This window comes from Lolium rigidum, chromosome 6 (genome assembly GCF_022539505.1).
Source record: "Lolium rigidum isolate FL_2022 chromosome 6, APGP_CSIRO_Lrig_0.1, whole genome shotgun sequence".
NCBI classification, from domain to species: Eukaryota; Viridiplantae; Streptophyta; class Magnoliopsida; order Poales; family Poaceae; genus Lolium; species Lolium rigidum.
In genome coordinates, this window is record NC_061513.1 from 103600154 (window position 1) to 103622320 (window position 22167).

The 22167-nt window shown below is 46.7% G+C and overlaps 2 protein-coding genes across 2 annotated transcripts; both read right to left on the reverse strand.

Annotated features, from left to right (window-relative positions):
- Window positions 1–7931: 7931 nt before the first annotated feature.
- Window positions 7932–8885, reverse strand: LOC124663061 (transcription repressor OFP8-like). Its single transcript, XM_047200815.1, has one exon. It carries the CDS (start codon window positions 8883–8885, stop codon window positions 7932–7934), a length of 954 nt encoding a protein of 317 aa, XP_047056771.1.
- Window positions 8886–11984: 3099 nt separating this feature from the next.
- Window positions 11985–20102, reverse strand: LOC124666746 (GTP-binding protein At2g22870-like). Its single transcript, XM_047204077.1, has 4 exons — window positions 19429–20102; window positions 18597–18666; window positions 17591–17753; window positions 11985–12549 (listed from the first exon to the last, which is right to left on the reverse strand). The coding sequence occupies exons 1-4, from the start codon at window positions 19985–19987 to the stop codon at window positions 12331–12333; spliced, it is 1011 nt and encodes a 336-aa protein (XP_047060033.1). The 5' UTR covers window positions 19988–20102; the 3' UTR covers window positions 11985–12330.
- Between the last annotated feature and the right edge of the window lie 2065 nt (window positions 20103–22167).

Here is a 22167-nt window from a genome sequence, read left to right on the forward strand (position 1 = left end):
ATATTTCGTCGTTATCTTTCCAACAAAATTGGTTTCATGTCAATCGGGGTCCGGACACAAAAGTTCTCACAATTTTTGTAGAACATGTTTTCCTGCTCTCCCGGTCAGGAACCCGGTCGGACCAGCCCGTGCGCCGGACTGGCTCCGGCCTGCCGCCCGGTCAGCCGGCCTACCAACCGGCCTGGCCGGCGTGCCGACCGGTCAACCGGTCGCCAACCGGGCGCCAACCGTGCGCGGAACTGATCCGGTCTGCTGCTCGGTCAGCCGGCCTACTGACCGGCGGGCTCGGCGTGCCATCCGGTCGACCGGTCGCCAACCGGGCGCCAACCGGATGAGCTCCTAGAAGACGCAAAGTGACCCCCGGTCGGGGTCCGGCCTGCCGCCCGGTTTGGACCGGCTGGTCCGGTCTGTGGCCCGGTCTGACCGGGCCCTGGACCGGACGGCCCGGCCCCAGGCCCGGTTGACCGGCCTCCTCGACGGTTTTCTCAGCCCAACTTTTCCCCAACGGTTATATTTGCTCTTGGGCTATAAATAGCCCTTCTTCCACCTTGGGCTGAGTTAGTTCTTCCCATTCTCTCTCCTCCATTGTTGCATTTGAAGAACTTGCTCTCCCCTTTGATTCCTCCAATCATTCTTGCTCATTCTTGAGGGATCTAAGAGAGGAGATCTAGATCTACACTTCCACCAATCCATTTCTTCTCTAAGTGAGGGAATCTCTTGGGATCTAGATCTTGGAGTCTTTGGTTGACTTTCCCCTTTGTTCTTCCTCTCCAATCTCATCCTAGCATTCGTTGCTTTGGTGAGATTTGAGTGTGAAGGACTTGAACACCTCTAGTGTTCTTGCTTTGCATCGTTGCATAGTGTTGAGCTCTCTACCACGATTAGTTCGAGTGAGAGACCGTGAGCTTGTTACTCTTGGAGGGAGACCTCCTAGTTGGCTTGGTGATTGGTGCTCCGGCGATCTCTTCAAGAAGATTGTGAAGAGGCCCGGGCTTCTCCTTCGTGGAGCTTGTGAAGTGGTTGTGGAGCTTGCCATCTCCGGAGCGGAGGAAAAGCTAACCATAAGGAAAGGGCCATTATCCTTCGTGGGTGTGGTTCGGAGAATAGGGTGAGCCTTCGTGGCGCGGGGAATCCTTCGTGGGACCTCCACTCCTCCAAACGTGACGTACCTTCTTGCAAAGGAAGGGAACACGGAAATACATCCTCGTCTCCGCGTGCCTCGGTTATTTCTATACCCAAGCTCTCTTTCCTTGTGATAGCCATCGTGCTTGAAGTTCATATATCTTGCTATCACTTGTGCTACATATATCTTGTGCCTATCTTGCTTAGCTCTAGTTGTTATTGTTACACTTAGTTGAGCTTAGCATATCTAGGGTTTGTGCTTGTAAACTAAACGATAGTTTAATTCCGCATTCTTACAAGACAAATCCGCAAGAGTTTTTAATTGCCTATTCACCCCCCCTCTAGGCGACATCTCGATCTTTCAGCTTCCAGAAGTCCGAGGGAGAGACGAAGTGGGGCCACGAGGCGCCGCCACAACAGGGCGGCGCGGCCAGCAAGGGGCCCGCGCGGCCCTGTTGTGTGGGGCCCCCGTGGTGCCTCCTGACCTGCCCTTCCGCCTACTTAAAGTCTTCGTCGCGAAAACCCCAGTACCGAGAGCCACGATACGGAAAACCTTCCAGAGACGCCGCCGCCGCCAATCCCATCTCGGGGGATTCAGGAGATCGCCTCCGGCACCCCGCCGGAGAGGGGAATCATCTCCCGGAGGTCTCTTCATCGCCATGATCGCCTCCGGGTCGATGTGTGAGTAGTCCACCCCTGGACTATGGGTCCATAGCAGTAGCTAGATGGTTGTCTTCTCCTCATTGTGCTATCATGTTAGATCTTGTGAGCTACCTATCATGATCAAGATCATCTATTTGTAATGCTACATGTTGTGTTTGTTGGGATCCGATGAATATTGAATACTATGTCAAGTTGATTATCAATCTATCATATATGTTATTTATGTTCTTGCATGCTCTCCGTTGCTAGTAGAGGCTCTGGCCAAGTTGATACTTGTGACTCCAAGAGGGAGTATTTATGCTCGATAGTGGGTTCATGCCTCCATTAAATCTGGGACAGTGACTGAAAGTTGTGGATGTGTTGTTGCCACTAGGGATAAAATATCGATGTTTTAACTAAGGATATTTGTGTTGATTACATTACGCACCATACTTAATGCAATTGTCTGTTGTTTGCAACTTAATACTGGAAGGGGTTCGGATGATAACCCTGAAGGTGGACTTTTTAGGCATAGATGCATGCTCGGATAGCGGTCTATGTACTTTGTCGTAATGCCCTGATTAAATCTCATAGTACTCACCATGATATATGTATGTGCATTGTTATGCCTTCTTTATTTGTCAATTGCCCAACTGTAATTTGTTCACCCAACATTTGTTTATCTTATGGGAGAGACACCACTAGTGATCTGTGGACCCCGGTCCTATTCTTTACATCTGAAATACAATCTGCTGCAATTGTTCTTTACTGTTCTTCGCAAACAAACATCATCATCCACACTATACATCTAATCCTTTGTTTTCAAGCAAGCCGGTGAGATTGACAACCTCACCTGTTACGTTGGGGCAAAGTACGTGATTGTGTTGTGCAGGTTCCACGTTGGCGCCGGAATCCCCGGTGTTGCGCCGCACTACACTCCGCCGCCATCAACCTTCAACGTGCTTCTTGGCTCCTACTGGTTCGATAACCTTGGTTTCTTACTGAGGGAAAACTTGCTGCTGTGCGCATCACACCTTCCTCTTGGGGTTCCCAACGGACGTGTTAACTACACGCAATCACACCTCTTGTTCCAGTTCATTCACTAAGTCATTAGTTTCCAGATGACCAACAACTAACTAACCTCTTAGCTTGCAAACTCACCCTACAGATGTTGATTTGATCAGTAAGACCATAGAGAACTATTCTCAGAAGAATATCATCTACAACGGCTGTGTTCCAGCAGCTCCGATTCTCAGTTTGCGATCCACCCTGCTCTCAGCCACCTCATGGATCACAAGAGGCACATGCCAATAGGTATCTTGCGATGGCTTCTACAGACATGGTGGTCTGGTTTACTGCCTTCCTGAGGAAGTACTGCCTCTGAGGAGCCCAAGTATTGGGTGCTTGTTCTCGTGCTTGTTCAGTTGCGGATGATGAACATCACTTCCATGATGTATATTATGGGAGTAACCAGGTTAGATCTAAACTAATGCCAAGTATGTAAATTTTGCAAGATGGTATTTATGTAACCCCTCGGTTTATGAATTTGTGTTGCATCACGAGCAACTGTTCGTGCTATCGTGGTGCAACACTATGATCCACTTCTAGAACTTTGATCTTTCTACTAGAACTATGGTAGCATTGCTGATTATGTGATATATAGTTGTCGCCATCTTCTTTCCTATTGCGTCGAACACCTTGTGGGAATTGTCTCTTAACTTGGTAAGCTCACAAAAAGGCTACGAGGTTACTGTATCCAGAAAACATGATGTAACCACACAAGTTCATTTCACGAAACATGATTTCTAGGCAACCAAACAATAGGGGACTTGGCTTCCCCTTTGATGCCCGGTAGGAATTGTTAGCAACCAAATAAGTTGCAAGACGTGGACTAGAGGTTGCATTTACGCACACAACTTCCACAGTGCCAAGTTCCCCGGTGCAGGAAATCCCTGCGAGCAACCAATCACGCCCCAAGAGCATGTTTGGTTGCTCCCGTAGTAGTTTCCCGGCTCGGCATCGAATACGTCGTATGGAGCCACCGCGACATTGTTGTGGTAGAGATGAGAGGATAGCGCGGTGGCGGTGGTGGAGATGAGAGAGGATAGCGCGGCGGCGGTGGAGAGTAGAGGATAGCCCCGCGGCGGTGGAGGGCGTACTAAATAGGGATGCCAACTACCCGCACAGCAGCCGAGGCGTCACATTTACAGCAGCGGCTGCGCGTGGACCGGTGGTTTCATCGGCGGCCGGCCGCGCTTTAGCCGAGGTGTCGCATTTATGATGCACCCGTCGCTTCGAATCGCTGCCAAGGCAGCCTCACCCGCGAAAACCGACGTGCCGTGAGGCACCAGCACACCCGATTTGCGCCCTCCGCGAAGAAGCCGGCAGGGGGTTGAGCCCATAAACCACACCGGCCACCAAAATGCTATCAGGACCGCCGCTATCAGAGCCACCGGTAACGGTGAAGACGCTGCTGGATTGGATCGATAGCTCATGGCCGTGCCGGCGCGGCCGACGGCGACACTCGTCGTACGTGATCTCTTGTTCGCAGTTGCATGGCTTCACTTCGGAATCGCGGATGCGTAGGTGGTGGTGTCATGTGTGGTTGGTTGGTGCGGCTCGCCGTCCCAACCGTTCCCACCAATCGGATTGTGGTCACCAACCGCGCCAACCCGCGCGCACATCAGCACATGGCTGCTCCTACTAGCTCGCGACCTCTATACCGAAGCAGGGGCTGCAAACAAGAAAAATATCATCAACGGGAAAGTCTCCCGTTTGCACATTATAATTTCGGTAATGCCCGCGACATACGCCTTGCAAGGGAGAGGACGTTGCCAATTTGGCACTTCTCCTTTGTTTGCCGGCTACTCCTTCCCCCAGATTTTGTTTGTTATTGTATCGATGATAGGGGATGATAGGGGCAGAGTCAGAATGAAAGCATGGGGTATATTCTGAACTAAAGTATATTAGAGTATTCGGTTGAAATTGAGCCCACATGCGCCAAAGACTCTGCGTCATCTAGTGAGAATAAATACTCTTTGTCAGCTAAGCTAGTTCAACTAAGCAAAATTCTCTAGTCAAATGTTGGTTCTTTTTTATTTTAGAGTTGAATCAACCAAAGAACGAAAGATAGGTGTTCGGCATTGTTGATGCAAAAAATTATCAGGTATTCACACGAAACACAACACTGTGCTCTTCAAACAAGTGTACATTCGTAAGTTAAAGCATCTCCAGCAAATCTCCTAAATCACAATATGTAAACTTGCATGTACATGGTGCCGTAAACGCGAATTCCGGGTTCGCGCGGGCGGCACCAATCAGATCCCGTCAATCGAAAACTGTAAAATCAAATATTTGCATATTCTAATCCGCACCGCAATATTGTCAATGATATGCTTTTGGGAAATTCTTCCATCTTCAATGCATAAAATCTACGCACCCTAGCATTTGGAGATCGAAGATACACGCGACGAAACACCCGGATCATCACCTTGGAAAACATCAGAACGACTTGAATGGTTGTATCTACTCGTCGGTATAGTCCATGGGGAAGCTATGTGCGAGCACCCGCATAGCCATGGATATTTTCTGATAAGGGCTAACCCCACGGCACCGACAATGTTTCTTTTGTCGAGTAAAATAGCGAGAATTGGCCTTGCAAGATTTGACTATGTCGACAAACAAACTACGGCGCATCCGGTACCTTCTACTAAAAAGATGTGGCGGGCATGTCGGTACCTCGGTGAAGTTCTTGCATTAGCGTGGTGTGCCAGAGCGCTCGGTTCCATGGGATGCAAATACGGTTGGCTATAGATTCGTGCCGCCTCTTGAGGTTGGCTCTATCTTGGAGCTCCTTCGCGGCGAGGATGAGGATCATGTGCTCGGTCTCGTCGTTGTTGAGCAATTCATCTATGTTTGAATCGTGCGAACACGAGCAGTCCTCGAAAAGGAACTCGTAGCTCAACGACGCAGACATCTACAACAATCCTATGTCAAAATAAAATAAAATCACACTCAATAGAACGAACTTGAAGAACATTTGGAATCAAATTTTATCGCTGGCGTGGTCGATGCGGCTCGATGTGATAGGAGGAGCTCCGGCGAGTTCAAATCCGGCAGCCTACGTCCTAGCCGCGGCCGAATCAAACCTCTGTTGCGCATCCATAGTGGCCTCCATCGAAATCTTGCTCTGTGGAAGAAAACGAGGCCCGCTCGGGAGATTCAACCTATTTGCCGACGTGGTGGGGTGCGGGGCACTCGTAGCCACCGTGGCGTGGTCGATGCATGCGAGTAAGATGGCGGGAGGCAGCGGCGGTGCGGCGGAAAGAGGATGCGCGGAAGGAAAAAAAAGTGTGTGGGAGGGGAATAGGAAATTTTAGTGTGCCCCCTAGCACACAATCTACGCCCCCTAGCATTTCCGACCAACATCTCATCTCTTTCATCGCCGTCAATTTTCATGGATCCTCTTCATTTGGAGATCGAAGATAAACGCGACCAAACACCCGGATCATCACCTTGGAAAACATCAGAACGACTTGAATGGTTGTATCTACTCATCGGTATAGTCCGTGGGGAAGCTATGTGTGAGCACCCGCATAGCTGCGGATATTTTTTTGATAAGGGCTAAACCCCACGACGCCGGCAATGTTTCTCCGTCAAGTAAAATATCGAGAATTGGCCTCACACAAGCTTTGACTATGTCGATGAACAAACAACGACGCATCCGGTACCTTCTATTAACAAGATGCGGCGGATATTTCGGTACCTCGGTGAAGTTCTTGGATTAGTGTGGCGTGCTCGAGCGCTCGGTTCCACGGGATGCAAATGCGGCTGACCGTAGATCCGCGCTGCCTCTTGAGGTTGGCTTTATCTTGAAGCTCCTTCGCGGCGAGGATGGGGATCATGTGCTCGGTGTCGTCGTTGTTGAGTAGTTCATCTATGTCTAAATCGTCCGAAGACGAGGAGTCCTCGAAAAGGAACGCGTAGCTCAACGAAGAAGTCATCTACAACAATCCTATGTCAAAATCAAATCGCGCTCAATAGAACGAACTTGAAGATCATTCCGAACCAAATTTTACCGATGGCGGGGTCGATGCAGCGTGACACGATAGGAGGAGCTCCGGCGAGTTTGAATCTGGCGGCCTAGGTCCTAGCCGCGGCTGAACCAAACCTCTGCGGCGCATCCATAGCGTCTGCCATCGAAATCTTGCTCGATGGAAGAAAATGAGGTCTGCCTGCAGGTTCGGCCTACTGGCGACGTGGCAGGGTGCGGGGCTCTCGTAGGCGTCGGGGCCTAGTCGATGCAGGTGAGAAAGATGGCGGGAGGCTGCGGTGCGGCGGAAAGAGAATGCGCGGAAGGAAAAAGTGTGTGAGAGGGGAATAGGAAATTTCAGCGCGCCATCTTCCCCGCACGGATAGAGGTTGGGCTCTCTTCCGCCACTCAACCCACGAATACCGATTTGAGGCGGGTTGTTTTTCATACCCATGTAAAAATATTCACAAGTCACCTCATTTTACGTTATCTTATCGATGGGAGAAACCGAACAAAAACTATAAAGAAGGAGATGTTCTAACATCCACAAGCTAAGGTACAGACGTATAGTACCATACTACAGAGTACGGAAGTCAGGGACGGAGCTAGGAATGAAATATAAGGGGGACAATCTTAGTATGAGAGAGACATAATTAGCTAAAATCACAGAAATAAGGAGTTGCTATGGCTTGTGTCCAAAGGAAAATCATGAGCATAGCTAAAATCACAGAAATAAGGAGTTGATATGGTTTGTGTCCAAAGGAAGCCCCCCTTGTCTCCGTCCCTGACGGAAGTCTAGTGTTGACTGTTCATAGAGTATTAGTACTTTTTTCACGAAAGATAAGTGTTAGGCATTGCTAATTTCATAAATATACAATCACATATTTACACGAAACACAAGTAAAATCGTAGAAATCCTAGAAGTTAACAACCAGAAACTAAGGTAGTACAGTACAGTACCAATACCACTGACAGAAACAACTACGGAGCACGGAACTACCAATTAAGCAGTTAGCGACCTTGGCCGAGATTCAGCGATGACAGAGACAATGCATGTAGTAAGTCGGACAATGTCCAACTCGATGTTGCGCGCGCCATCAGTCTCGCTCGATCGAAAGTGTTAATCCTACCAACATCACAGCCGATCGAATGGAGTTGAGGGGCAGAGCGTCTCCCGCACGTCGGCGAAGGCGGCGAGGATGGCCGGGTAGTGGCGCGGCGAGTTGAGCACGAGGTACGTCTCGAGGAGCCCCTCCGCGTCCTGCTCCTCGCCTTGGATGCCGTGTCCGCCCTCGGGCCACCCGGCGATCATCTCCTCCATGGACCTGCGGAAGTCCTCGTACGGGTCCGCGGAGCGCTTGACGACCGCGAAACCGCCGTCGGTCGCCGCGGAGGCCGTGGACCCGCGCGGGAGCTCGAAGCTGTAGCGGCAGCTCTGCGACGCTCCACGGCGCGCGCTGGCGCGGCACGGCGGGCCGGACACGGAGGCGCGCGCTCTGGTGGTGGCGCCGGTGTTCTTGCGCGGGCAGTTGTAGAAGTCGGAGGAGTCGGATGAGAAGCTCCGGGAGGAGAAGAGGTTCCGCGAGGAGTGCTCGTCGTACTCGTCGTCGGATGAGGAGCTGCTCATCAGGAGCCTGCTGCGGGAGGAGTGCGTGGAGAGCCGGCGGGTGGTGGTGCTGGCCCGGTCCTTGGTCCACTTTGGCAGCGGTGGCAGGGGCGCGATGGGGAAGGGGGAGGAGGGCGGGCACTGGCGGCCCTCCCACTCGCTGGTCTCCATGTTCTTGGCGTCGAGCGGCGCGAGGAGGGACGGGTCGGCGGCGTCGACGGAGCGGCGGCCGGCGCAGTCGATGGTGATGCGGATCAGCGGGATGGCGCGCCGCGCCGAGACGGAGAGGCGGCGGTCGTGCTGCCCGCCGACCTTCTTGCCGTTGCCGCCCGCTCCCATGCGCGCGTAGGAGGGCAATGCGAGCGGCGGCGGCGCGGCCGCCTCGTCGCGGCGCTTCCTGCCGCCGGAGCGGCGGGAGAAGACGGAAAGGATGGCGGCTAGGCGGTGCTTGAGCTTCTTGCGGCCGTTGCCGGCGCCGTCCATGGCTCCCTGTTCCTGCGTGCGTGCGTGTGCGTGGATAGGTAGAGCGCGCGCGAGGTGCGGGGGCGGGAGAGGGATGGAGTGGAGTTGGAGTTGGTCTGCTATCGCATTCGCGCCGGGATAATGCGGCCTCGCGCGCGCTGAGGGTGGCTTTTAACCGCCCCGTGTGCCGCCCTCGATCGGAAGAGAACCGCCAAGGCCAAGGTGGGGGACACGGTCGTGGCCGGGCGATGGGGACGGCCGTCGGCCACGTAGTAACGTAGTGGAGGAAATGGCCCGAGGCGGCGCGCGGTTGGTTACGCGCGATGCTGCGCTATCCCGCGCAGGCTGGCTGCGTCTTGGATCCCCATGTTTACCCGCCGCCGATCTCCTGGATTTAGCTTACTGACAAGATTGGCCTGCCTAATGGCCCTCGCCGCCGTCGTCTTGCGTTTGCCCGTGTGCCGCATGCCGAAATGGCTCGTGAGCACCGCACGGGAACGGAGCGACCAGCCAGCAAAATCGATCTCTTGTAACTGGTCCTCAAAAACCTGTTGCTGGGCACACTGCAGTTTCAGTTGCAGTACAGTTTCAGTACACAGTTTTTTTTAGTACTAGAGTAAGAGCATCTCTAGCGTCAGGACATAAAATTAGCTGCCTGTTCACGGTTGATCGTTTGCGTCGGGAATCGGAATACCCAGCGGCTCCATATATTTTTAGATTATTTCTCATCCTATTCTTCCTAAATTGGCACATAGATATGTAATAAAATGAAACTTCCAAATGTGATGCTCAACAAACTTATACATCTAAACCATAAACCCTTGCCTCTGGGCAAACCTCTTGGTTTTCTTTGTATCACATTTGCGGGTTGTGTTCATAAGCGTGGCCCAGTTAAGATAGATACAATCAGCAAGATAGTGTGGCTTGTCGTATGCTTTGCCATTGATTTCATAGTTTACCATATGAGTAACACCTATTAGAAGCCGGTCGAATACTGGAGAGCGGTGGAGCACATTAATGTCATTGTGTGAATCGGCCACGTCAAAGAAAGAGTGCCAAATCCACAAATCATATGATGCCGCTACCTCAGCAATGATAATGCATCCCTCGATACGGCCGTTGTATTGACCCTGCCACGCAAATGGACAGTTCTTTCGCTCTTAGTGCATGCAGTCTATGCTACCAACCATCCTCGAAAACCCTCTTGCCTCGTTGATCGACAACAACTGTGTTGTGTCCTCAACGGTTGGCTCTCTCGAATAAAGTTTGCCGAACACCACAATCATGGCTCGAAAATAATTGTACATGGATTCAAGGTAGGTGATCTCACTCATTCGCTGGTACTAGTCGAAGAAGGAGAGGGGGCATAATTTCGGTCTGCTGGATTTCACTGTCCCTAACGGGCAGGGCCTGGTAGGTCACGCGAGCTGACCGCTCCATGTCCGCACCGACGCATTCGCGGCCCTAATTTGAGCTAGGAATACGTCTCGAACGACAACCCGTTTAGTTTGTGTCGAACCGGTGGGTTGGAGGCAGATTCAAATTTTAACCGTACAGACACAAGGACGCTTTCGTTTAAATGGGGCCACCAAAGATATCCAAAGGAAGGTATGCGATTTTCTTACGCAAACTTAGTCCATCAGTAAGTTATGTAGTGTCCGACCCGTAAGTTACAGGAAACTACTGTGTAGGTGAGTTTCCTTCATACTATTCATCTAAAACTTATTATTTTTTCTAAACTACGTACTTTCAAATTTGAGTATGAAAAAGGTACACACATACATACATGCGTCCTCTACGCGCAAAATATTTGTTTGGAATTTTTAAAGCTCTAGAGATACCATTTTTAGCCGCTTCAGTACAACGGGTTCAAATGAATCTAGGTTTCACTGTGTGGGAATGGTGTTTTGGCACATGGGAGCATATGCTCCCTTTATTTTGAAATGCATGTTACATACATTTTGAAATTTCAAAAAATTGAAATGAAAAATTCGAATGTACATCTTCACGTGCTACGCGCTCACAAAGTTGTTTCATAAAAATCCGACTTGTCGTGTGACGTGTGTAAAAAAGACAAAATTCAATGCTGAAAATAAAGCTTTTCAGGAGATAAATTTTCTCTTTTTTACACAGACCACAAAACATATTGGTTCCTCGCGAAACTTGACGAACGTACGTATATTGTGGAGATGTATATGTAGAATTTTTTGTCAAAATTTTTCAACATTTCGAAATATAACTTTTTGATAGAGGGAGCATATGCACCCGGGAGCCGAATTGAATTTCCGTCACTTGTGTATTTTTGCAAAGGAAGGAGAGAACGAATGAGGTATAGATTTGTTGGCGATCTGGCATACATTCTCTGCGCGTGGAGCAGGCCTTCGCAAGGCTGCCCAGTTTTACTGCACAACAACAGGCCGGCCATGTCACGCAGATTTGACCGCGCCAAACTTTCTCTGCAGCAGCCTGTACACCACTGCTACAGTAGCGCCAGCAAGTACATAGTACAGGACTACAGGTACTAGTACTCCACTACTCGTTGTATACTTTTACGGTTGCAATCAGCAACGCAGAGCAATACGCGAACGACCGCGTACAGGCAGGCTGTACGCGCCGTTAATCCTTCTTAAATCCATGTCCGTCCGTGGCATTAAGTATGCGTTGTTTAGTGAAGAATGCGCCCACCAGCTGTGTGAAAGCAGCTGAGCTGTTCTTCTGGCCTACAGGTATCTATCTGCCTACACCTATCGCTTAGACGGCGCACAGCTTTTAACGATTTTGACCCTTGCAAAGACAAACGAGCCGGTGTTGCTGCTGCTGCTAATACAAAACTCATGACAGATCAGCCTAACAAACCAGGCGTGCATGAGTATCAGGACCTCAGGAACTATGAGCGCACGTTACAGTGCAGCCAGCCTGCAATTATCTGACCAGGGTTCTGTGCCTCCAGGCAGCTCAATATTTTCTTAATTGACTCTTGGATGAAAAGGAACAACTGTATATGATACAACCCAATAATGTTCACTTTCACTGCACTCTGTACACCACGGAAATGATTGACTAGTCAAGAAGTGCATGTATCTCCTGCCATTTGTGCCATGCAGGGTACAAGGGAGCAAATAATAAACAAGAAATGTTAGATTCCCAATGATGGTTAGCTGACACATGAGTTCTTTATTAATCTACAGATTGCATAATCTTATATATATTCAGAAAGTAACAAGGACAAAACGTTGAGATTGTACGGTTATACAGACATTGAAAAAAGAAACAGGGTTGTTGATTTCAGCGGCTTGTCTGTAGTCCCGGTTTGCGTATTGAGTAATCATGGACGAGGGCAATTGGGGCAATCCACAGCTCAAAAGGCGAAATTAGTTGATGAAGATCCTGATTGCAAAGGTGCCGATCGATGCATCAAAGCGTAACAGTTTTGCTGTTGCTTCGGTCCTATATATGTTATTCCATCTTAATGCTTGCGCCAATAGTTCCTGAGCTGAGACATGTGCAGGAGTATCTCGTCTCTGCCTTGGTTGGTTACGCTGCTCGTCATTATCCAGGGAGGTGCTGCCTCAAAGTATTCACGGATCAGGCTCTGGAAGGCTTCTACGTTTTCTTCTGGTCTCTTGCCGCCGTTTTTCTTCTTCTTGCGTTTGTCGCATTTTGTGAACACCAGTGTCATCGGGACCTGAAAAGATGAGCATCGAATTGGAACATAAGAACATTGGAATTGAACATTTAGTAGCCTTTTCTTTATCATAGGGGATTCACACCCAGCTCCATTAACAAAACTTAGCTACAGAGTACCAAATTTCTCACATGCCTCAAGCAGCAATAATGCATATCTGATGTAGTAGTAGTTGTATATACACTGCAAGATACAATGCACATCTATACGTAACTAATCAGATTTAGACATCAATGCAACAAGAGAAGAAATAAATAAATATGGAAGACAATAATGCATTCTTTGGATCTTGATTTTTATTATACCCACACAGAAGGGCAGTCCATTAATGTGCATGTCCGAAACAAGGAATACGTAAATGGATGTCCACAGGACATACGCAATGACTCAAACATAGGTCCTTGTCCAAAGAGGAGTGTTTTGCACTGAATTGCAACAAAACAAGAAAGAGGACGGTCCAAACTCGCAAAAGAGAAAATAATGGTTGTGGGGTGGGGAGGCACCAATAAAAGGACACAAGAGCTTAACGAACACTACTGATCTATTGACTGGGTAGGACAAGCTCGGGCCTTGTTGCAAAGAGTGGTAGTTGAGTGGGGACACTACAGTAGCAGTACTACGCACAGAATGGAACGAGAACTTGCTCCACCCTCCAGGTCCATATTGTTACTTGTTAAGATACTACCACGTTCCAATGCTGGGACAGAATGCTAATTTCCCAAAGAGACAGGGCGACTCCGCAGTGGAAGGCTTCTATACAAGGAGCGACGTCGCAGCACTAATCTGACTCATTTTGAGGTGACTGAGCTAGCTTTCGGGACATCAGGCAGTACAACATGGCCTGGAGGCAGGCAGCGAGTGTTGCTGTTAGCTAGAGAATTTTTTTTCTGAACTTATAGGTTTAGACATGTCCCCTTCAAAAACAAGCCACCACTCTGTACAGATTACATATCTTTCATCGAATGAAAAGGCAGTGCTCCTGCCGGTTCCTCGAAAAAAAGAGTCTAACATGCTCATCGCAAAAGGCAAAGATACTAATACTTTCACTTTGCAGTGACAAGTTTTAACTCCCGGAAACGAGATAGGGAGTCCGCAATCAAGCTGCAGCTGGCAGATTTGTGGCAGATATATAGACACTATCCAGAAACAAAAATAAAAGGCCATGTTATAAGCAACAAAGAAAGCACACTGCACATTATGAACAAGAAACTATCCAACACCTTTTTTCGATTGTCACGTGTCACCTACTGCATGGCGCCCTGTGTATTTAGCTTTTAATATTACTCCACTGTGTAGTGATTCACACGTTTTTGGGTCATGGCTGCAGGGAGTACAGAAGTAGTTAAGACCACTTCTTGGTTGGAGCCATTGTTCTGGAAATCGTTAACAGGTAGCTGTTCGGTTGGATGGCGAGTAGAGGATTAATAGGCTAATCGGCCAGTTAATCAGTTAATCGCCAATTTATCAGTTTATCGGCTACTCGCTGACCCTCCGAGCAGGGATAACTGGCCGATTTCCTGAACACTGTTGGAGCTGCAGCGGGTTTTTGTTTTGTTTGGCTTATTCGACTAGGTATGCAGAAATAATGTTGTCTTTGACAACAAGAAAGTTCAATCATGTATACAGGTGTTACTATCATGCACCCGTTGGTTGCCATTATGGGCACTGTCACAGAAGGCGCAGCGCAGTGAGGCAATGGAGCTTGGCACCAAGAAGCTAAAGTAGATTACCAGGGAGTTTATGTTCCAGTTTGGACAGCGTGCTGTCACTCCCTATTTTTGTTGGCTTGTTATGTCTTTATGATCTATCCTTTTTTTTTTGTTAGGCCAACGTTTTGACTTGTAATAAATAATGTAATAAGTTGGGTTGTATACATCTATGATGCAGAGGCCAGGGTAATAAAAGCTTCCATTATCTTAGAAAAGTGCAACTCTACCAAATAACAAACATTTCATAGATATTACACTCAGAAACTTGGTAGGGCCCTGGTTGATGCCTCGTTTTCCCTTACTAACGGGACAACTCAATTTCTTCTAAGGAGAAAGGCAACACTTCTGCTAGTTCCTCCGAAAAAAAGAAACTTGTTAGGGGATTTGTTTTTTGAACTGAAAACTGTAGGGGAGGCCCCGACAGTAAATTTTATTAAAAGAGAAAACATATGTACAAGAGAGAGGAGAATGTACAAAAGGGCTTAGCCCAAAAAATTACAGAGAGTCTAGCCAGGTAATGAGAGGAGATTTCAGATCATCCTTCATTCTGTAAGAAAGAAGGAAGAGGTCTCTTTTAAAGGAAAAGGACCAAGCTCTGGTAGAAGGCGCTAAATAATAAAAAACGAGAGTGTTCCTCTGCTTCCAAATATTCCAGCAAGCCGTGGCAAAAGCTTCAAAGAAAAAGGGTCTTCCAAAGTTGTGTTTTGCAGCAGTAATCATCTGAGGGAGTTCTAGGCTGTCATCTAAAGATATGTTGATTGATTGCCAGCATTGCCTGCTGAAACTACAGATCCAAAAAAGATGGTTCCTGGTTTCCAACGATCCATTGTCGCAGATTTGGCATAGCCCATGGTCATTAAGATTGAAGCTTTTCCTCATTAGCATGTCATTTGTGTTTAACCGGTTGTTAGCTAGAAGCCAGAAAAAAGATTTTATCTTAGGCGTGCATTTAGACTTCCAAATCCAGGAAGTGAAAATCGGAGCCTCAATGTTAGGGGATTATAGATATTTCTCTTCACAGTGGTCATATTTGGAATTTATCTGTATACACTAATTAACCGAAGTAGACTAAGAGCTCTTCACCTATTTGATGGAAACCTACTCTTGAAAGATAGAAAAGAAATCTAAAGGTCAACAATGAGAACATTTGTCACAAGCATCCACTTAAAAATCTGAAATGTTGGCAGGAATTTGAATATGCAAATTCAACAGAACCCATTCAAATTAAGCAAACATAGAGATATTGCTTTCATGCTCCTTTTGTTGGGGCACTTTATCTGATATTTTTACTTTCAACTGCATTAATGCACTCTGTTTTTCCAGGGTACTCTATGAGGCCATTTGATATTTTCATTTGTCACTCATTTCTGAACAAAATGATCAATAGTTTTACTTTGGGTTTCAATTAACTTCATCCAAAGATTTTATTCTGTTCACTCTCTACATGTATTTTCAGAAATTTTCTATACAGCTTGGACTAAATTCTCCTAACCCTTGCTTCATGTTTCGCCATACACACTACAGTGACTAATTTCGTCAGACCGTTCTCTGCAGGTTTCAACTGTTCATTTGAACTACCTCACATTCATGAGGTTTTGATGTCTAAAGAAGACTGGTTTATGTATGTGCTGCATTTATTGTATCCACAGAAGACATTACTTCATGTGCTAGTTTATCGGTGGCCTTCATCCAAAGGTTTTTTTTCTAATCATTCTCTACGTGTATTTTCAGAAATATCCTGTCAACTTGGAGTAAACTCTCCTAACCCTTGCCTCATGTTTCACCATACACACTGCAGTGACTAATTTTGTCAGATCATTATCTGCAGGATTCAACTGTGCATTTTAACTACCACACCTGCATGGGTTCTTGCGTGTCTAAAGAAGACATATTTATGTACGTGCTGCATTTACCATATCCACAGAAGACATTACTTCATTTGTTAGTTTATCGGTAGCCTTACAAAGATTTATTCTATTCACTCTTTCAGAAATATCCTATACAACTTGGGAGTAAACTCTCCTAACCCTTGCTTCATGTTTAACCATATACACTACAGTGACTAATTTCGTCAGATCATTATCTGTAGGTTTCAACTGTTCATTTGAACTACCTCATGTTCATGAGGTTTTTGCTTGTCTAGAGAGGACTGATTTATGTACGTGCTGCATTTATCATATCCACAGAAGACACTACTTAGTTTATCGGCTTGATGTCATGTGCTCTTTTATAGTTTGTGGTGTTTTCATATGGTGGCCCACACTCCATAGATAACTGATTTTTAAATTTTGTTACTTCCTCCGATCCAAATTAATAATCGCAGATTTAGGAGAATGTTGCCTGAATCTGTCTAGGTTCACTGAACCTGCGACAACTAATTTGGATCAGATGTAGTATCATTATATCACATAGGGGGGAGGACAAAGGCAAGAATAAGGAAAGTACTCTTAGGATCACCTATAGTGCAATGGTGTTGCTGAAATCACACGTCGATGGCGAAGAAATGAAACAAAATGCTCAAATGAATTGGCCCAAAAGTAAAACCATTGACATCTTAGCTAGAGAAATAGCGCAAGGCCAAAACAAACCCAGGTCAAACAGAACCCAATCAAAAAGCATGAACAAATGCTCCTGCATTTTCCTAGAATGGATGAGATTCGTTCTTGTGATACACCACACCCCACATTAAGGACTGCATCTTGGATGACACTAGCAAATCTCTATGCAAATTATTGCTAAGAAGAGGATGCACAACCCAAGCCCTGGTGGGCGTAGTCGTGAGGTGCGGGCGGGGGGGGGGGGGGGCAATAGCATTGTAATTTGTTTCATCGGAGATGTAAAATCAACGAGAGCAGGACATTGAGATCATAATTTGGGACAGGGGTAGGTGTCCAGTTTTATGTCGTCTGCAAGATTTCAGTGGTGCATTCGTTAGAAATGGAGAAAGACATCTTTGAATGTGATGGGTAAACAGATTGACTAATTTCATGTCAATTCGTGTAACATGATCAACTCGCATAATCGGTAGTCCAATAGGCAAAAGGTGTAGATAGTTAAGAAGACTTTACAATAGGTGCATCTCTATTGTTTGCCAAAAAAATAATAAAGAAAACTGTTATGAATGTCTGTTCAGTCCATTGCTAGAATCATGAACGTATGTGAACATGACGTACTAGCAAATTTTATCCTGCTTTTACACATTATTATTAATAAAACGTTTTCTCTTGTTAAGATGAACTTGAATTACTCCTACTCCTAACATTATGAAAGAAGAATTGAACGCATAGTTACTTGACATATGAAGATTTAGTTGTTTGGGAAAGATGGCTTACCTTGTTTTGCCCAAGCCAACTAGCATAGTCAAGATCAATCTTCTTAGCAGGAATACTTGCATCTATTAGGAGAAAAACTGACACCAAATTATCCCTGCTGAGGAAGTAATTTCTAGTAAATTCATCCCAATCTTTACGAGCTTCCTGCGGTGCTGAAGCATATCTGTTCGATAGAGGCTCTAGTTAAAACCAGAAGACGGAGAATATTTCACAAAACAATAAACTTCAACAAATGTTGTCATGAATCCATTCACCATTTGCGGTATGTTCGAATAAGCACATGAATTTTGGTTATTAACGTACATAAAGCAGGTCCAGAGAAACACACAAGACCTACTCTTTTTTTGGCATATATGAAACATCATTAAGTAACTCAAATTAATAAAAAAATATTGAGTAAACATGTCACAGTCAATACTCATGGCATGGACATAATTCTGAACTCCAAAATATCAACTAGATTTCCAAGTGATTGGCAACAATTCGGTCACCATAATCATGTTTCTTACAGAGTCTAGAACTCCAGGTTAAAGTACCCTGCTTTCACTAAAATTGTAACCTTGATTTAATCAAATCATTTTTTCTTCCTGCAGATACTACCTATGCAGCATAGAATTTATTCAGTAACGAAGTCTTCGATGGTAGGCAGCAAATTAAAAAATAGGCATCCGATAAGGCTTTAACTAAAAGGAGGCTGACACTTCAAAAACGATAGCCAGATTTACTACTTAAGAGTCGAGTTAAGCTAGTCTATAAATTTCAATAATATGATATTTGGTAGTAGTGGAAAATGAACATGTAATGCTCCAACTTCAATTCCCATGGATTCGTAACATCAAAATTGATGCAGGAATGGTAATTAGAAAGAGATGTCATTAAGTTCCATGGCAACCAAAAAGACATGAAGTTAAATGCCCAAACATTTTGAATATGTTCATCTACATGGTTAAGAATTTATTTAGAAATAAGAAATGGAACGTAAAGTGAGTTAAGAGCAGTAGTGTACCCATAACCAGGCAAGTCAACAAGGTACCAGCTGTCATTTATTATAAAATGATTGATACACTGGGTCTTGCCTGCAATGACAAACACAATAAGAAAATTAATGAAATCAGCAAGAGTTATATTTATAAACACTTGTACTACAGCATATCTGAGAAGTGTAAAGCGTAAAAATAATCCTAACATATTACAGAGAAATGCTAGACCGCCTCAGAACTCCATGTGATTGAAGTAACTTTATTGTTACAATAAACAGACAATTGTAGTTTCTTAATCTTACATGGTATGATAGCTCTAAACAGTTGGGCAAAACAAACGTGATATGGAACTTATACAGCACAGTTTCATGGCCCTTTCGCCATTCCAGTCTCAGATTCCATTTGGACCGACAATTAAGATCTTAGAAGATAAACATGTGGCCAACGAAATAAACCTAAAGACCACAGTACCATACCTTCTGAAAGCGCAACATTACAACAATAAGCATGTACAGCCAGGTGACTCTGTCATAGTATAAACGGCCTTAAAAAAACATGTAAGGGCATCGAACAGCCTAATGTAGGACCCAAACACATAAGATTAAGATTTAGGTTTGTACAGCCTAATGTAGGACCCAAACACAATTGGGCACTCAAATCCCAGAATAGCCCGATTCTACCAGATCCATAATTACTGGCAAAGCCAGTGATATCAACTAGGTAATCGCCTCCTCCAAAAATGAACAGAGGTCCTATTTCAGCCACTAAACCCTAAACCCGGATAGCATTACATTTGTAGCATATACTGAGGCAACAAAATAAAAAATAAAAAAACAGGAACAATGAAGCGCGACCAACCAGGCTTCTTGGAGGTGAGCGCGAGTTTCTTGCGGCGGACAAGCGAGTTGAGCAGCGACGACTTGCCGACGTTGGAGCGGCCGACGAGCGCGAACTCGGGCCGGCCATCCTTGGGGCAGTCATCGGGGCGCACGCTGCTCTTGACGAAATCCGCGTTAACCACCTGCGCGTCGCCTCGCGCGTACGTGCCGAGCACAATGTTGGAGCCCTTGAGGACCCGCGCGGTCACGCCCTCCTCGTCCCCCGGGGTCACCTTCGCCCCCGGCGGCAGGAAGAGCCGGTCGAGGGGCAGCTTTACCTGCACATCCCCCAGGGGCTCTTCGGCGTCGAATTGGTTTTCGGGCTCTTCGGCATCGAAGTGGTCTTCGGGCTCTTCGGCGTCGGAGTGGTCTACTACGGTTTGGGGGTCCGCGAGCTGGCAGAGCGCGGCGCAGCGAGGCAGTAAGGGGCGGCGGGGTGGGAAGCGGGAGGGGCGGAGGAGGAGCTGTGAGGCCGGTCTGGAGGGGAGGGTGAGGGTGAGGGTGAGGAGGCGAGGCAGGATTCGATGGTAGAGAAGCATAGCCGCCGCCGCCCGCCGGCGGTCAGGGGTTTGGTTTTGGCGGCGGCGAGAAGTGTGGAGCTTGTTTGGGGACGCACGGAGCAGAGTGGAGCGGAAAAGCTAGGCGGAGTGGATTGGGTGGGACCGGAAGGAGGATGGTCTAAGCCGTCCGATGGTAATTTGAGTTCTCCGATTTTACTTTTTTTCAATGAAGCCCTTAGGCATCTCCAGCGGCGCGACGCATTTTAATGTCCGCGAGCGTCCGTTTACGTCGCGCTTCGGACGGTAAAATGACCGTGTTTGTCCGCACGTCCGTTTGCGTCTGGGGGCTGCTCCAGCGGGGCGACGCATTTATTTATTTTTTTCTTTTTTTTCCTCTTCTCCATTTAAACATAGTTTCAAATATTACATTTTGAAACATGATTTTACACAAACTAACACATAGTTTGGAACATGGTTTACACAAACTAACACATAGTTTGAACCATGGTCGACACAAATATAATTTTTTTTTTAAAAGAAGTCAGTTGTGTTGATTTCCGTATGTTCGCTGCCAAGAAAGAACATTCGAGGGCACACCCAATCACCCAAACTGGAAAATCCAGCGGGAGGAGATGGTGCCCTTGTTGGTTCTACCGAGGAAGAACAGACAGAGACCTCCACTATCGGCTTCGTCGGCCTATAGCCAGATTCGCTGCAAAGAAAGAACACTCGAAGTTCTAACTATCGGTGTCCGAGCCGGATTCGCCGGTGTGGTAGTGCATGCGGCATGCTGTGTCGTCGAACACCTTGACGATCATCTCGCCGTCCCCCTCGTAGAGGAAGGTGAGCTGGCAGCCGGGCTCAAGCGCGAGGTGCTTGTGACGGTAAAGCACACGTCCGTTGGGAACCCAAGAGGAAGGTATGATGAGTACAGCAGCGAGTTTTCCCTCAGTGATAAACCAAGGTTATCGAACCAGTAGGAGATGAAGACCACGTGAAGGTTGTTGGTGAAGGAGTGTAGTGTGGCGCAACACCAGGGATTCCGGTGCCAACGTGGAACCTGCACAACACAATCAAACTACTTTGCACCAACTTAACAGTGAGGTTGTCAATCTCACCGGCTTGCTGAAAACAAAGGATTAAACGTATGGTGTGGAAAATGATGTTTGCTTGCAGAAAACAAAAGAGAACAATGATTGCAGTAGGTTGTATTTCAGATGTAAAAGTATGGACCGGGGTCCACAGTTCACTAGTGGTGTCTCCCCAATAAGATAAATAACATGTTGGGTAAACAAATTACAGTTGGGCAATTGACATATAGAGAGGGCATAACAATGCACATACATATCATGATAACTACTATGAGATTTACTTAGGGCATTACGACAAAGAACATAGACCGCCATCCAGCATGCATCTATGACTAAAAAGTCCACCTTCGGGTTAGCATCCGCACCCCTTCCAGTATTAAGTTGCAAGAAACAGACAATTGTATTAAGTACTGTGCGTAATGTAAACAATACAAATATTTTTAGACAAAGCATTGATGTTTTATCCCTAGTGGCAACAGCACATCCACAACCTTAGGGGTTGCTGTCACTCCCCCAGATTCAATGGAGACATGAACCCACTATCTAGCATAAATACTCCCTCTTGGAGTCACAAGTATCAACTTGGCCAGAGCCTCTACTAGCAACGGAGAGCATGCAAGATCATAAACAACACATATAAGATAGATCTATAATCAACTTGACATAGTATTCCATATTCATCGGATCCCAACAAACACAAAATGTAGCATTACAAATAGATGATCTTGAGCATGATAGGCAGCTCACAAGATCTAAACATGATAGCACAATAGGAGAAGACAACCATCTAGCTACTGCTATGGACCCGTATGTAGGGATTCGTTGCTTAGAAAACAAAAATTTCCTACCGCGAGAACGCAATCCAAGCCAAGATGCAATCTAAAAGACGGGAGCAACGAGGGGATGATCGAGACTCACCCTTGAAGATTTCCAAAGCCTATAAGAGTAGGCTCTTATTGCTGCGGTAGACGATCACTTGCCGCTTGCAAAAGCGCGTAGAAGATCTTGATCACGGTGCCACGATCGGGCAGCACCTCCGTACTCGGTCACACGTTCGGTGTTGATGAAGACGACGTCCTTCTCCCCGTTCCAGCGGGCAGCAGAAGTAGTAGCTCCTCCTTGAATCCG